Below are 14,915 nucleotides of genomic sequence, written 5' to 3' on the forward strand. Positions count from 1 at the left end.
TTGCAGTCAGCCAGTAGAAAATCCATCACCAAAGGCACTAAAGAGCTTCCTTCTGAACCAGGCCTCAAATGGTAACTGGCAGCTGCCTGGTAGCCACACAACTTCTTCTTGAAGGGAAATAGTGTGGAAACACACAGCTAGCAATGCCTCAGCCTGTGGAGCCTGTGGATTACATCTTGCAGCAGCACAGCTGAACGTGCCCTCCAGCCTGAGCCAAACCACAGCACGTATCACCAGAGCACCTTTACAGCAGGGCTGGGAGCAGCTCAGCTCAGCCAGTGGTGAATTCTTCCTTCATTTCCCCTGCTTCCCGGACAAAGAAGGCTCCAAAGACAAGCAACAATACTTCAAGTATTCCTCATGATCATTTGCTATGTTAACATTCTGCGGGCTTGTCATTAGACCAAGAAATCCTTCACCAAGATGGAGTGTGTCTTCTTTAGGCTTCACATTGCCTGGTAAACTGACCCACAGGTGAAATACAAAGCATAACACAGACAGGAGGGGTTTCTTTATTTCACAGGCTGACACATCAGGGTCAACTAGGATAAGAAAGTTGTTCCTTCAAGGACATACCATCAACAGAACAGAAAATGAGCTTGCCTGTTCTGGTTGCCAAGCAATAATGAAGGAAATTGCTGAAACCATCAATCATATACACCCAGAACAGGCTAATATGCTTCAAAGTTAGAAGGCAACTTAGAGGCGAGTTATTTTGCTATTTCAATTTAACAGTCATTTCAGCAAGAACTGAACACCTCTATTACGAGGATGGGAGGAAGGAAGGAATAGAAAAGAAAGAAGGAATAGAAGCAAAGCAAGTTTTCATTAAGTAGGAAGTAATTTCAATGTTCTCATTTACCAGACGGGGTAAGGTTCATGGTTTCAAGTTCACAAGTGTCAATGATTTTGCAAGTATCTATGAACACAGACAATGCAGAACAGTGGAAGTATTTTGTAATAGTGCTTCATTTCATTTGTAGTATTTCTTCATGTCACCACTGACTGCTTATTCTAAGACAGCAGTATCAGCACTTCCATGAAGGCAAAGGGAACAGCCTGAAAAAATGTCACCAGTCACTGTAGTCACAGTTTACTTAATTCCAATACTGTAATCCAGAAGTTACATAAGAAATAAAAACAAGGTGGAAGGGGAAAGGGCATTAATGACTGCATTCCTTATGATTCCAGTGGAATCTGCTGAACACATATGCTCAGTAGGACAGGTACTTTCTCAAGGTAGGCTGTTTTGATACTAATATGACACTCAATGAACACAGAGTCAAGAACAGTAACCTTGATAATGTTTAGAGCTATTCTTGAGAGCTATTAACTGTGAGTAAAGATGTGAGAGACTGAAAAAGGAGGACTGGGAAAAAGAGAAGCCAAGAAAGAAAATTGCATGAGAGTTGTGGGATGTGTAGACAAGGCAAGGAAACATAAAAAGAAGAGAAAGCAAAGCACAAGATAAAAGTGCTCATAAAAAAAGGAAGGCAGCAAAAACTAGGGCATAGGTCCAGAAAAGCTCTTATGTTCTTAATGTTAAGTATGTTATTAAATATATGAAGCATACTACAATAAAGTTAGTCATGTATGCTGAAAGACAAGGGAATTTACAATCAAGGAAAGAAAAGTAACAGATCAAAGAATAATATCCAAAGAACGAATAAAAGTGTTTGACCGAAGACTTGAGCAAAATTAAATATAGTGTGTGAGCCATCCTTGTCACATGGCACTTTCTTCTGAATTTTCAGTGTTAAAGAATCTTTGGATACCCTCAAAATCCTACAAAGTAATTTCTCAAATCAAAAATTGCTGGATCCAACTTGGGGAAATTACCTACCATTACAGAAAAGAAGAATAGATAATAATTTAACAAAAAAAGTTTGCAATCACGGGGATGCAATTGTTAACAACTAAGCTGCAATGAGTTGTAATTACATCAAGACTAAATTACATATATATATACACACACACGCATATACATATACGCACACAGACACATGAGCACACAAAACCTTTCTCAAATTGAAGGAATAGTTTCACAGACATGAAAGAAACAAGGATTAAAATCAATTGAAAGCAAACATTTGCCTAGAGTTATTAAACTGGTATTTGAAAAATTTTTAAGCATACTTTACTGGCTCTTGGGAAAAGCTATAATTCACAAAAATAACAGAGGTCAGAAAATTAGAAAATTAAAACTTGGCTCACCTCATGAACAAGTGAAAAATTAGAACTTGAATCATAATTTTGAGATAGTAAAATTTTAGTCAAATGATAATGGCAAGATTAAACATATGTAGAAAATATAGAGTGAAAACAGATATAAAGGCATTATTTCAGGAATTAAAAAGATAATAAATAATCTAAATAATAATTAATAACTAAATCAAAGGGACAAAAATAAGGCAGCAGTTCAGGCATAGAAGGCTGTTTCCTAAAGTATTTAGGAAACAACAAAAGAAATTCTAATATTGGCATCAGACAATTCTTACAATGAAACTGGTATTCTCAATAACAGTAATGCAAAAAACCCCACAGCAGCATTCAGTAAGTCTGTTCTGGTTCAGAAAATCAAGGTTGTAATTTAGTATTAGAGACTTATAAAATAACATCAACCAATAGCATTATATATGTACATTGCCTATATGTATAACGTTATTCTTCTTAAATTCACTGAAAAAATCTCAATTTAATATTTTTGGCTGATAAGAACAGTAGCACTGTGCAATATATTTTGCCTACTGTAAGGCATGTGATGCAACATTCCAACAATTTTAAAAGTATGAAACAAAACAAATTGCCACATAATAAAAGGAAAGAACACTGTTTACTACAGTTAAAAAATACAATGATGAATGGAGAAGAATCAGCAACCAAGCATCCTCTAGTGCTATTCACAGGTTTTGTTCATATTTTCCTCAGGGTCATGAATGCAAGAATAATAGCATTACTAAACAGATGTGCAGAAAAATACAGTACTTGGAATAATAAATGTAAAAATACTGCTTTTAATCAAGGGATACAACATGGAATGTTTTATAGCCTTCCTTCAGGAAAACAACATAACTTCCATTACAGCTAAATATAAAAGCATGTATAGGGAGTGGGGAGGAGGAAGGCATGTGAAACAAGCCATTTGCTAGACATACTACTCTGTCCTGAGGAGAAGTGGCTCACAAAGATTTTCAGCACTAGCAGACAGCCAAACAGGAGCTGTCAATGTTACCCCGTGCCCATGCAGTCTGACAATCCTGTTACAATATAGCTCAGTAGGGAGAAACAGAATAGGGAGTCACATTTGCCTCTGCTTATCACTGACACACCTCCTACTGGGAATACACACACAAAGACTAGAAACGAACAGTATGTTTTAACTGCACAGATAATTGCCCATCAGAAACCTATGCCATGCTGATATCAGACTGATACTCAGTACTGAAGCAGAGTTGCTTTCCTCACCCAGCTATATTTCAAAAATGTTTGGAGAGCTCCTATAGGTTGTGCTGCAAAACAAGTCAGCTGGGATGGTCAAGGCAGGTGGTTTCAGTCACACAAGCTCTGAGAACTGTGCTCATCTGCAAGGCAAACTCTGCAGCAGAGATGTTTCCTGAGGTCTGTCTCACAAAGCCTCACAGCAACCAGATGCCAAGAGCAGAGAAAAGAGGAGAACAACAGGATGGACTGCAAGAAACAGTGATGTGAGAAACCTAAGCAGCACTGCCACTCAGAATTTCCTACCTCTCTGCTGAGGCTTTTCCAGTGCCACCTTCTTCCTTCATGTAAGTGCAAGAAGGTGGTGGCTTTATTTTAACTACATGTTCTTCAAATGTGCAGAATCTCCATCCCAACATATCAAATTCAGTCACTTGGTCACCACACCAATGAGAAAGATATTGCCAGACTGGAGGGTATCAGAAGATAAAATATCTAAGCTAGTCTAGGAACTTGCCAGCAATTGATAAAGTCACTAGGGCATATTTAGCTGGAATATTTCAGAAGACAAAATAAAAAGAAAATATCACAGGAGATGCATACAAAACACAACATAAGAAGACATGTAGAATAAATAGCAGGAAACAAAATTTAGCTGTCAGAAAGCATCCTTACCAGCAAAAGAGATTCAGCTGCATGACACTAATTTGAGCAGATGAGGGGAGAGGGGGAAGAAGAAAGACTCACTGATGGTACTCTTAAAAAGGTAGAAAACTCAAACATATCTGCTCTGAGCAGAACAGGGAAGGGAACACCCAATACAGTGTTTCTATTCATTATTTCTCCAACTATGCTGTAGCTGGTGACTAGTGATACAGAATATGTATTGGCAAATTTGTATTTGCCAGAGATGAGACAAACTATGCCAACAGACAGAAAATGGTCCCTTGCAATCAAGTAAATATCAAAGTTGTACATGATTGCAAAATAAAACCTTTAGCCACCTCTAAATGCTTCAGAGAGCAGATAAACACATAACCCACAAAATAAGCAAATACTAATTTGACAGGGCCTCATAATTTGGAATTTTGCTACCAAAGAGCCAGTTTTTAACAGCAATCATAAAACCCTTAAATTTATGCAGGAGAAAGCAAAGCCAACAAATCCCCTAAAACACTGCTTGATTGGAAAAAATAGGAAATTAAGAAGTTGCAATTAAGGAACTTCCAAGCAGGCAAACAGAAAGGCAAATATTTGTAGGTAGTACACAGAATATATTGAGTGATACAGAGCAAACATAAGAAAACCAAAACAGCTAACCACCAATGTAAGACATTATTTGAAGCGGGCCTTCAAAAAAATTCTGAAGATGTTGTCTTAATGAGGACAATAAAAGATAAAATAAAACTCTGGCAGACTGAATGTAAAAATCCAATAAGCCAAGCCAAAAAAGGCTGGACAAATAACTTGCAAGGGGTTCTTTTTTATGCTAGGGTAGTTAAGAGTGAGAGCCAACTGAAATGAGTTGGAAAAGGATTTCACAATATAAAATACAGGATGAAATGGCAGCTGGAATCCAATAAAGATCTGAGGGCTAAAGAGTATACTAAACAAATGATGACTAAACATTCTACTTACTTAGACTAAAAACCACCAAGATCAGAGGAAAACTGATTACTCCCCGTAAATACATTAGGCATAAACATCAATACCTATAAGGTATTTAGGACAAAGAAAGAAAGCTGGCACTGCAACTAAATTTGCTATGGAAATTACAAGCCTCTCAGCTGACAGAACAGTGAAGCTCTAGATCAGCCTGTCCATGAGAGGAAAAACAGTCTAACTGGGCTTTAAGATAAATGTGGATAAGCACCGTGAACAAATTACACGATCTGGTTGCTATGACAGCTCAGTGCTGGGTTAGCCATCCAACTTAGGCTGGATTCAACAAATGACACTGAAGCAAAAACTTACCAGCATGAATCAGATGAGTTTTGTCTATGCAGAAGCAAGTCATAGTGCCTTACCTATGCAGAAATAAGTTTCTGCTTAAATGCAGAAGGTTTCTGCTCTCTTTAGATTCAAGAGAAGTGAATTGCTTTGTGTGCGAGAAACTTTGGACTCACACGCGCTAGACTTCAATCACTAAAGACAGATTGAGTTTCAAAGAGTGTTTTTAAGAGAAAGAATGTTCCACTTATATCCAAAATACCTGGTTTTGCCTTCGATTATGTTTTGGTAAGAACAAAGGTAGCTTTAAAGCCTGAAGGTCCAGCCTTCCATAGGAAATTGTTTGCCTTATCAGAGCAGATCCAGGGCTGAGACAACTTTGGGACAGGTTAGTTAGCTAGAATAGGGAAGGAAATTTGTTAATAAAAATAATCTCTGCCTATGATACTGGGTTTGTTCACAGCAGTAGTGAGGTTTTAAAGTAATTTCCTTCATAAGCTTGGACTACAGAGCAGCTGGTATGTGCAAAAAACAAATTCCATTTGGGGTAAACTAGACAGAAAACTCTGCTCCAAAAGTGTACCAAACACAGACTGACTCCTCACAGACACACAAGAGTGGCTCTTTGGGCAGTCCTGAGGCATATGTCTGGCATTGTATGCCAACCAGGACACCAGACCCTCACTGTCTCATCACAACTTTGCCACACATTCACATGGATGGGCACCAATGTCTGGAAACCCACCAGGAAGGCCATGCCAGGACAGCAGCACACAACAGGCATGGTCCTACCCCAGTCTGGATATCCAAATGGGAGGACCCAAACTGGCTGACTATTTGCTACAATTGTTTTACAGTGGTTGGGTTGAAGGGTTGGCAACACCAAAGCAGCAGATATGGGTTCTATTCAAAAACTATACATTTCCCAAGAACAAAAACTTTACCTTGAACATAATGAGTTGTACAATGTTTTGTCTAGGTTTCAATCCTTTAAGTTACCAAAGGTCAAATTTGCTGAACAGCTTGTCTTACTCACCTCAGTTTAATCCCTGAGGGAAAAAAGATTAGTTGCTTGTGCCTATTTCTTATTTTAAAAAGAAAAATATGACTTGACATCTATTTCACAAAGTTTCTTGAGTCTCACTTGACTCAGCTTTCTGTCTTTTATTTTTAAAGGTATTTCTACAAGAGTATCCTTTATGTTGCTAGGTTTCAAGAGAAAATAAATAAAGGAAGAAAACAAATCAATATTTAAGACAATTGTTTTGTCAAAAGTCCAAAAGGAATTATGAAAGTAATCGTCTGTTACTTATGTCAACCTCCCTTTTTCTCTAAATTTGGTTTCCCATTTGCAATGGACACTTTGCATAGAAACTGTGCCAGGGAGCAAGAGCAAACACTTTATTAAGAAAAAGACCACCTCACAAAAAATGAAGTGTTAAGGAAATAATCACGAACTTCCATGATGCATGTAATGACAAAATGTCATTCAGATGGTGCCTTTGAAGCCCTCCTGCTTTAAAGTCCATGCATGCATAGGCAAGAGTGAGCTCTTGTGTGTCTAGGAGGGAGTGCAGGACCAGGCACTGGCATGCCTTGTCTCAAACATGACACTGTTAAGGGAGGAAAGATGTGATCAGAGGAGAGGGTCCTGCAGAGCTGGGGCAGTGCTGAGCTGAGCCAGCTTCCTGCTCACCTCGACACTGGGGCTCAGTCCTCTCAACTCACTTCCTGCAGGAGGGCTCAAAGGACTGAAAAAATCTATTACACTTCTACACTTTAACTATTAATCTTTTACACTGAGAGGTGTGCACCAGTTTAATAAAAAGAAGGGGATCAGGCCCTCTTGTTCTCTTTTTCCTCTCTCTTTCACTTGCACTGTTTTCTCCAGCTCCAGACTATCCATGTGGACCAACACAGGTTCTAAGGACTGCTGATACTCTTTGTTCTCTCCTTTTTCTGTCTTTATCTCTCTCCTCCCTTGCTTTGCCATGGGCAAAGCATGGCTACTGTATTCTACTCAGAACTGAAGTTTGCTGTTAAGAGTGGAAGCCTGTGGAAGGGTGTTGTGGCTTTTTAGCCAACACCTTTGAGCAGTGGTGTTGCTCACCAGCACCTTTGGTTATGTGCTGTGGCTTGTTAGCCAGCACCTTTGAGAAGTTTTTTCTGGGAGTTGAGAACTTAGTGAAGTGTACTGCACAAAATCTAAGGGTTTTCTTAGCCATCATTTTTGAGAAAGTGTACTGTTAGAATTTAAGAGCTTGTTAGCCAACACTTTTTGAGTGTAAGCAGCAGGCTGGTTGCCAGAGTTAAGGCAACTACAATAAAGCCTGACAGGGGGCCCAGAGTCTTGTACAGCCTGACAAGAAGTCACAACAAGCATCGTGCCCCCTGGTCATGGCACTGGTACACCAGCAAATACAGAAATATCATTGGAAGGTTCTGCTGTTAGCTGGATATCGCAACACACACAACAGGACAAGAAGCAATTCCACAAGAAATATGCCCAGTTAAAAAGACAAAAAGTTCAGGCTGACAAGGGAGAACAATCAGACTATCTGGGACAAAAATATAATGAAATACACCCAGCTTTCTAATGAGCACAGGAAATTAGGAGTTCAGGGTTGCTTTTACATCCAAATGTGTCGAAGCAAGGTATCAATGCCTATATAGAAGGTGCCCTTCAGACAAAGCCAGAGGAAGACAATACAAGCAGCAATTGAATGATTTCTTGAGATAGTGGGAACACAGCCTGACAACAGTTGCCAATGGACTTGCCTCAGCACAGTCTGAGATTAATGGCATTTTGGAATGAATAAGCAGGCTGTCAATTTACAGCTATATAGCAATGTGAGACCAAAAACACCATTCAAGTCCATTACCTCAGAATTGATGAGGCCAATAAAATGAGCAGTGAAATTCTGTATAATACCTTATAATTGCAAAACGACCCCAATGACCCTATTTGTGAAGACACAACCAGTTTATCTCCACTTGAAGAACACAGAAGGCAAAACTATAGGCAGTTACACTCAAGTTACCCAACAAGTTTCAAAGAACAAAATAAAAAGAAGATTTTTGTTTCCTGTTGGTTTGGATTTCAAACCAAGTGATTTGACAAAATTCCACAAATTCATATCTGACCAATTTTGGTTGTATGGTGTTTATGTTTAGCTGCCACAGATGATACAAAGATTGAATCAACCATTATGACAATCCCCAAGGCATCTTCGCAGATCTAAACCATAATCACTGTGCTATTGAAAGCCATAAAAATTGTCAATGAGAGCTATTTAGAACTGAACAGTAATTAATACTAATTAATATCTCTATATGGATCTGCAATTGGGCTCTTTAAAAAACAAAACATCTGAAACATAAACATATAATTCCAGCCTTTCATTGCAGATTATTCTCCATGAACTATTCAATTTTTTTAAGTAATCAAAATCGAAACAAATGGTATTTTTAGTACTTGAAGGACTTTGTATAAAACTATTATTTTATTTGATCATTAAGAAAACTATAGAAAAATCCCACCAAAAATATTGTTTTAAAATCAAATACTTTTTCACTTTAGAAAATTAACCAAGTTTTACCACTTAGATTTTCAAACCTACTTGAACAAAAATATTTTGTTCTTTTGTCTGCAGTAAGCAATTGTAACAACAGAAATTATTTAAAAAGTAAAAGCAAATATTAACAACCTAAATTATGGGTTAGTGAAATTATAAATAAAATTACTTTTGGTGTGCAATATAGAAACAGGCTTTTTACAGACCAAAAAAATATGCAAATATACAAAATGCTATCCACAAAAAAACCCCAAAAACCTAGCAGATCTAGCAAATATTTCACTATCAAATAATTATTTAAAAATATTTTCCTCCAGATTTGTCTTCTTTCTCCAACTAGTTGGCAAAAATCAACTGAATGATGCCAAACTGACCTGCTTCCAGCTCCTTGGAATGTGGGGCTTTTTTTCCCTAAAAGTCATACAAAGGAGTATTTCACCCTTGCTCATATCCATCTTCAAGAAAGCATTGCACAAATTTATTTTCCATTTACCTATAGCATTATTCTGTAAAAAGGAAGAAAAATAAAAGCAAATAATATTTTAAGGAAATTAATTGTCATATTTTTAAAATGTGTCTTTTTCAGGAAAAAAAATGCTGCCTAAATTCCAATTACACTATTTAACCAGAAACAGGAATAGACATCTGAGTTGCTGAGTGTAATCCTTGCTACCAAACCCTCATTACCTGTAAATGTAATTCAGGCAACTCCCTGAGCCTGTTGTAAACAGCGACAGTCCCAGCCTACCCTTCTGACAGGAGGCTGAACCCATCTACTTCTCCAGCTCCAGTCTGAATTTATTCACAGGCACCTGTTTGGATTAATGTTGGCAACTGCCTTCAGGATGAGTCTTCCAAATTTCACCTAGATAAATAGTCCTAAAGCAAAATCATCACCTACAGCATTACACAAGAAAGAGATTTAAAATAATCTTTCCAAAACGCAAGTCAAGCTATCAGGTTTTGCCATTTTTAATTAAAATTATATCCATATGTTAATACCAAAGGTATTACTTGAACTATCTATGCATTTAATGCACATTTTATGTTGTTATGTATTAAAAAAAATTAAAATTTTGTTTTCTCTTTTCTCTGGTTTCACACTTCCACTTCCTACCCAGTGATCTCATGTTCCCTTGTACCTACCATTCATCAGGTCTCTAGAGTACAACTCTGTATACAGTCTATGGGACTGGGGCTTAATGTTTTTCATGAGCCTCCAAGGGCTCCTGTGAGATCTGCTTCTTCCTCCCTTCCTTCCACAAGCCCTGGAACAGCCTGTGCAATCAACATCCCCTCCTCAGCTTCTGGAGATGCCAGAGTGAGATTCAAACAGAGTAGCAAGAGGGGTGTAAGAACTCAGTTTGTGTTAGTTCTGTCCCTTTACTTTCTACTTACACTCTCCCCACAGCACTCCCATTAATTTTACTCTTTTCTCATTTTCTTTTCATCAGTGCCTCCTCAGTGCCTGAGGAGACAGCAGACAAAAGACGTGGGATTCAAGACTGCTGCCTGGAGTACCCTGGAGTGGCTGCTCTCAGTGTGCCATCCCTCGCCGGGCAGTGACATTTCAGGCAGGGTGTGCTGGGCCATGGCAGCAAGACAAACAATGGCCATCGTGCCAAATGAATGATTAATGACTCAACTGAGTCATTCAAAGTTGATTCCTAAATGAATGAATGACTCAACAGAGGAGCAAAATGACAAGATCTAAACTATGACAGTGACAGTCTAAGATTGAAGTCTATACATGACCTTCGATCTCTCCCCAGAGTAACAGTGCTGTCTACAGCTCCAAATGGCAGAGGGGAATTCTGAGACTGATGGGATCACTGTGGCTCAGAAGGACCTCAGAGTCCCTGTCATGCAGCACAGCCCCCTGCTCACGCAGGTTCTCCCACAGCAGGTTATTCAGGATCAGGGCAGGGTTTGCTTGGAACAATCTCCAAGCACAGAGACTCCACAACCTCCCTGGGAAAGCTGTGCAATGTCCTCATAGCCAAGCTTTTTACTGCCCACCATCCCCCCCCCTTTTTACTTTTTTTTTGGTATGCTATTTTTGTCTTTCTGTATGTTCCTTTTCAGAAACAAAGACAACCAATGAGCACAAAGTTAAGTAAATAAATCAGTAGGGGGAAAAAATAAAAAAAGAAAATAAGTGATAACACACATCTTCTCATTTAACTCATTATATTTTACCTATTGCAATTTCTCTGGTTGCCACAAGATTGACACAATTCTAAAGCTTCTGTTCACAAGCCAGAGAATTATGTTGTAGGAAGCAACAGGAAATCCAGCTGCAATCTCAAAATGCCCATTATTTGCACACTGGTAGCATGCAAACTCATGAAGTGAAGGCAAATAGGCAACACTGGGTTAGAACTTGGTTTATAATCTAATGGACATTTCTCTTTAAATCATTATAAACAATCTTCAGCCCTGCACATGCTTCACTTTATTATCAAAACCAGCAACACAAACCTTTAAAATAAGGTTCTGTACGATTGGCTCCTAAATTTCATCTAGCTTGTTCTAATTGCTTTCGGTTTCTAAGTCAGATATTTCCAGAGAGATGCTGTTGCGCTTCTGACACTGCAACAATTCAACCAACACAGAATTTGGGACTTTTTTTCCAGTGCCTATGATGATGAGAACTGAACTGAAAACCTAACCTGCTCTTTCTACCTCAGGGTAACCTTTACATGAAATTTCTGTTGTGAATTAATTTGGGGAAGGGGGAAAGAGAAGAAAGTCTTCCAACAGTCCTTCAGCTATTACCTGGTTGTTAGGGTATAGATCAGAAGCACAAAGAAAATAAAGCAATGTTCAGTAATGGCCTCAGCACCTCCAAGTGATGTGGTAGGAGGTCCATGCTGTAGGCCATGAAGGGAAGTAGAAAGATTCCAGCTTATTTCATTACACCTTTTTCCAAACACTCATTCTCCAATTTTTTTATGATATCAAGGCATATCACTTAGGGACCCAAGTTTAAAATAGGCTTAGCAATACTTAAACACTAACTCCAAAAAGTAAATGCTTTCTTAAAAGTAAACTCCAAAGAGAGCATGTGTAATTTGGAAGAAAGAAAAATGAAAGAAAACCAACTTAAATCAAAACAAAAGCCAAAACCCCAAAACCAGAAAATAAGTAAAACATATATATCCAACCATGGGGGAGAATGATTTTTGGAAGATCATATTTAGCCACAAAAAAAAAAATGCAGTTAGAGAAAACCATTACTCAGTAATTACCAAGTAAATTCTACCAACTGAGTTCAGAACCTGTGCTGAAAAATAGAAGGATCTGACTCTTACTTTGTACCAGGAAGCACCCAATGATAAATCTCACTAAATACATGGTTTCAATATCATGTGTATAAGTATTGCTCAGCATCAGCCGAGATTGAAATCCATTATTTCACTTCATTCATACCAGAAAAACAATACACTGCCTTGGGTGTGACTGCCCTCTAATTCAAGTAAGTCCTTTCCCCATTATGTCTCAGCCAACTGGTAAAGGCACTAACATGTGATTTCAGATTATTTTATCTACTATTGTCTTTCTACCTCCATGAAGGATTTTGACTGAGGGGCTGGAGGACGGGACAGGGGGGGTCACATTGTTCTTTCGCAACGGTAGCACAGGATTTATGGCACTGTCTGTAGCACACATTAAACAAAGTACTACCACACCTGAAATATTCACCTTAAAACATTCTTTAGGCAACTTTTGCAATGCCTGTGACTTGTTTTCTGTTGCTTTTTTAGGCTTCTCAGCGACACTGCAGGACACAGGAAAAAAAGGAACATATTAAGAAAATAACATCCGAAAGAGTAAAAACTAAATCCAAACCAAAACACCCAACTTCCAAGCATTTCCATAGGTATAACTGGGTGTGCCCAGCAAAGGTTCAGGGTAAAAGCAGCATTTAAAATTGTCTGTGAGGAACAGAAACTGTAAAAACCAAGAGTTTTTTCTGACTTACATTGCTCCCAGCAGGCTGTTGCCATTCCCTCTGCGGGGCTCTCACTGGCCAGGGGGATCACATGACACTGGGAACCAAAATAGAAAAGTCTCGGGAGCAAGGAAGCTGAACCAGAAGCACATTTTCAAGAAAAGACCTATCGTGTGCATGATTGCACGCCCTTAGGAGCAGAAGGTGGTAAATTTAGACGGGAACCTAGGCTGTGCTGAAAAACGTGTAATGCCTTGAACTTTGCAATCTGGCATCAGCTACCCTTACAATACATGGGAAAGATTCATAAATCTCAGCCTGTGTCTGCACGTAACTAAACCTGCTAACTGCTGTAGTAAATCACCAGACCTATAAGATCTATCAAATTTTAAAATTAATCTGTTGAAGTTTTAAAATAGCCCCCCACTATCAGAACCATTTTCATCTTAAGGCTAATGTTTCCAGTAGTTTGTAGAGAGGAAGCAATTTTTTTAAAAGGATATGCTCTTAAGATAATTAGGCGAGCTGTAAACACATCTCAAAGATTGCTTGCAATTCTTTCACAAGTGAAAAATATGGTTGCAGACCTATAGGTTTGTAAAATGTCACTGTAAATCTATAAATCTAATAATTTAACCATAAAGATATAAACAAAAATGCAAAGAATCCGAGTCAAAAGCTGAACAGATGAGTTGGTGACAAAATGCAAGTTCCATCCAACAATAAAATATTCTCTAATTACATTAAGGCTGCTGCTTAGTTATCCCTGTTAGAAGATTAACTCTTTCAGTTTTGTAGATCTCGTAAAAAATAAATTCCAGCAAAATGTTATTCTTGGGATTACAGGAGATAAAAGTTACCTTCTGTAACAGCTAACTTTTTCATCATTTCCTAGACATTCTAAATTAGATTGTTACAATTTTTCATTCTATATATTGTTAAGATTTCCTTGTTTCCAGTGAATAACAGGACAGTCATTGTAGAAAAAGGCTTTACTGAAAAATGCAAGCAGCAGTAGAGAATCTGTGATCAAGGAAAGGGAAATATGCTGCATATCTTAAAAGGACAAGGACAGGAAACAATTTCGTGTCATAACCTTTAGATGCAATCACCCTCACCTTTCAGACATAAGACAAAAATATTGAAAATCTCACCCTTTCAGTGCAACTGGCTCACAAGACCTTTTGGATAAACAAAGGATAGAGAATTTTGTAATTCAAAATCCTAGCAGACTCCAAACTTCGCAAGAAAAAAAAATTGAAAATAATATGAACATGAGTTAAGAAACCAAACTGTTCCCCTTTCATTAAGAAAAATAAATAAATATCAATAAATGAAAGGAAACCCCACCCCCACACACAAAAGTTCTTAAGAAAATCTCAGATTAAATTTCCTAGAAAGAAGTGTACACATGTATCAAAATACATACAATATCAGAGAATATCTTCAATCAAGACAGATAATTTGGTATTAAAGTAAAACCAAGATCTGCTTTATTCTGCACGAATACCCCAACACAATTTTTCACAAAGTGAAGTACAAGTCCACATAAACATGGTAGCATAAAAAGGCTCCTTGAATCTTCCCTTTTCTTGTTAACAAGTGTGAAAGGAAACTTGAGCATTAATATACACCAGAGATGTTGCCATTTGTTATTTAAATATAAAGAAAACCTTCCCAAAACTACAAATTCTAAACTATTTGTTGGGGGGGGGGGGGGGGGGGGGTTTGGGAAGAAAAGGTAAAAAATTTTTAAAAAGTATTTTGAAAAGCACGTTACTGTGTTCATGCTTCCAAGTATTCTTCCAGGTACATGACTTCTATCACCGTGGTTTTAGGAGAAGATTTGCATTACTGAAATTGTGCCCTTTTGCAGGTAATGTGGCAGAACTGAAGTGGATGGAAGTTTGCCATTGATCATGGTGAGAGACAAACGAGGGCACTGATATAAGCACAAAATACACAAAACAGTAGATTTTGTCATAGCTCTTAAAATT

At 38.0% G+C, this 14,915-nt stretch overlaps 1 protein-coding gene across 1 annotated transcript in view; it reads right to left on the minus strand.

Annotated features, from left to right (window-relative positions):
• The window catches only part of ESR1 (estrogen receptor 1), a 160,429-nt gene extending 147,434 nt beyond the window's left edge, over positions 1-12,995 (minus strand). The window contains 1 exon segment of the mRNA XM_059841965.1: positions 12,949-12,995. Within this exon segment, the coding sequence (XP_059697948.1) occupies positions 12,949-12,973 (25 nt within the window). The 5' untranslated portion in view covers positions 12,974-12,995.
• Between the last annotated feature and the right edge of the window lie 1,920 nt (positions 12,996-14,915).

Source organism: Haemorhous mexicanus, chromosome 3, assembly GCF_027477595.1.
Source record: "Haemorhous mexicanus isolate bHaeMex1 chromosome 3, bHaeMex1.pri, whole genome shotgun sequence".
Classification (NCBI taxonomy): Eukaryota; Metazoa; Chordata; class Aves; order Passeriformes; family Fringillidae; genus Haemorhous; species Haemorhous mexicanus.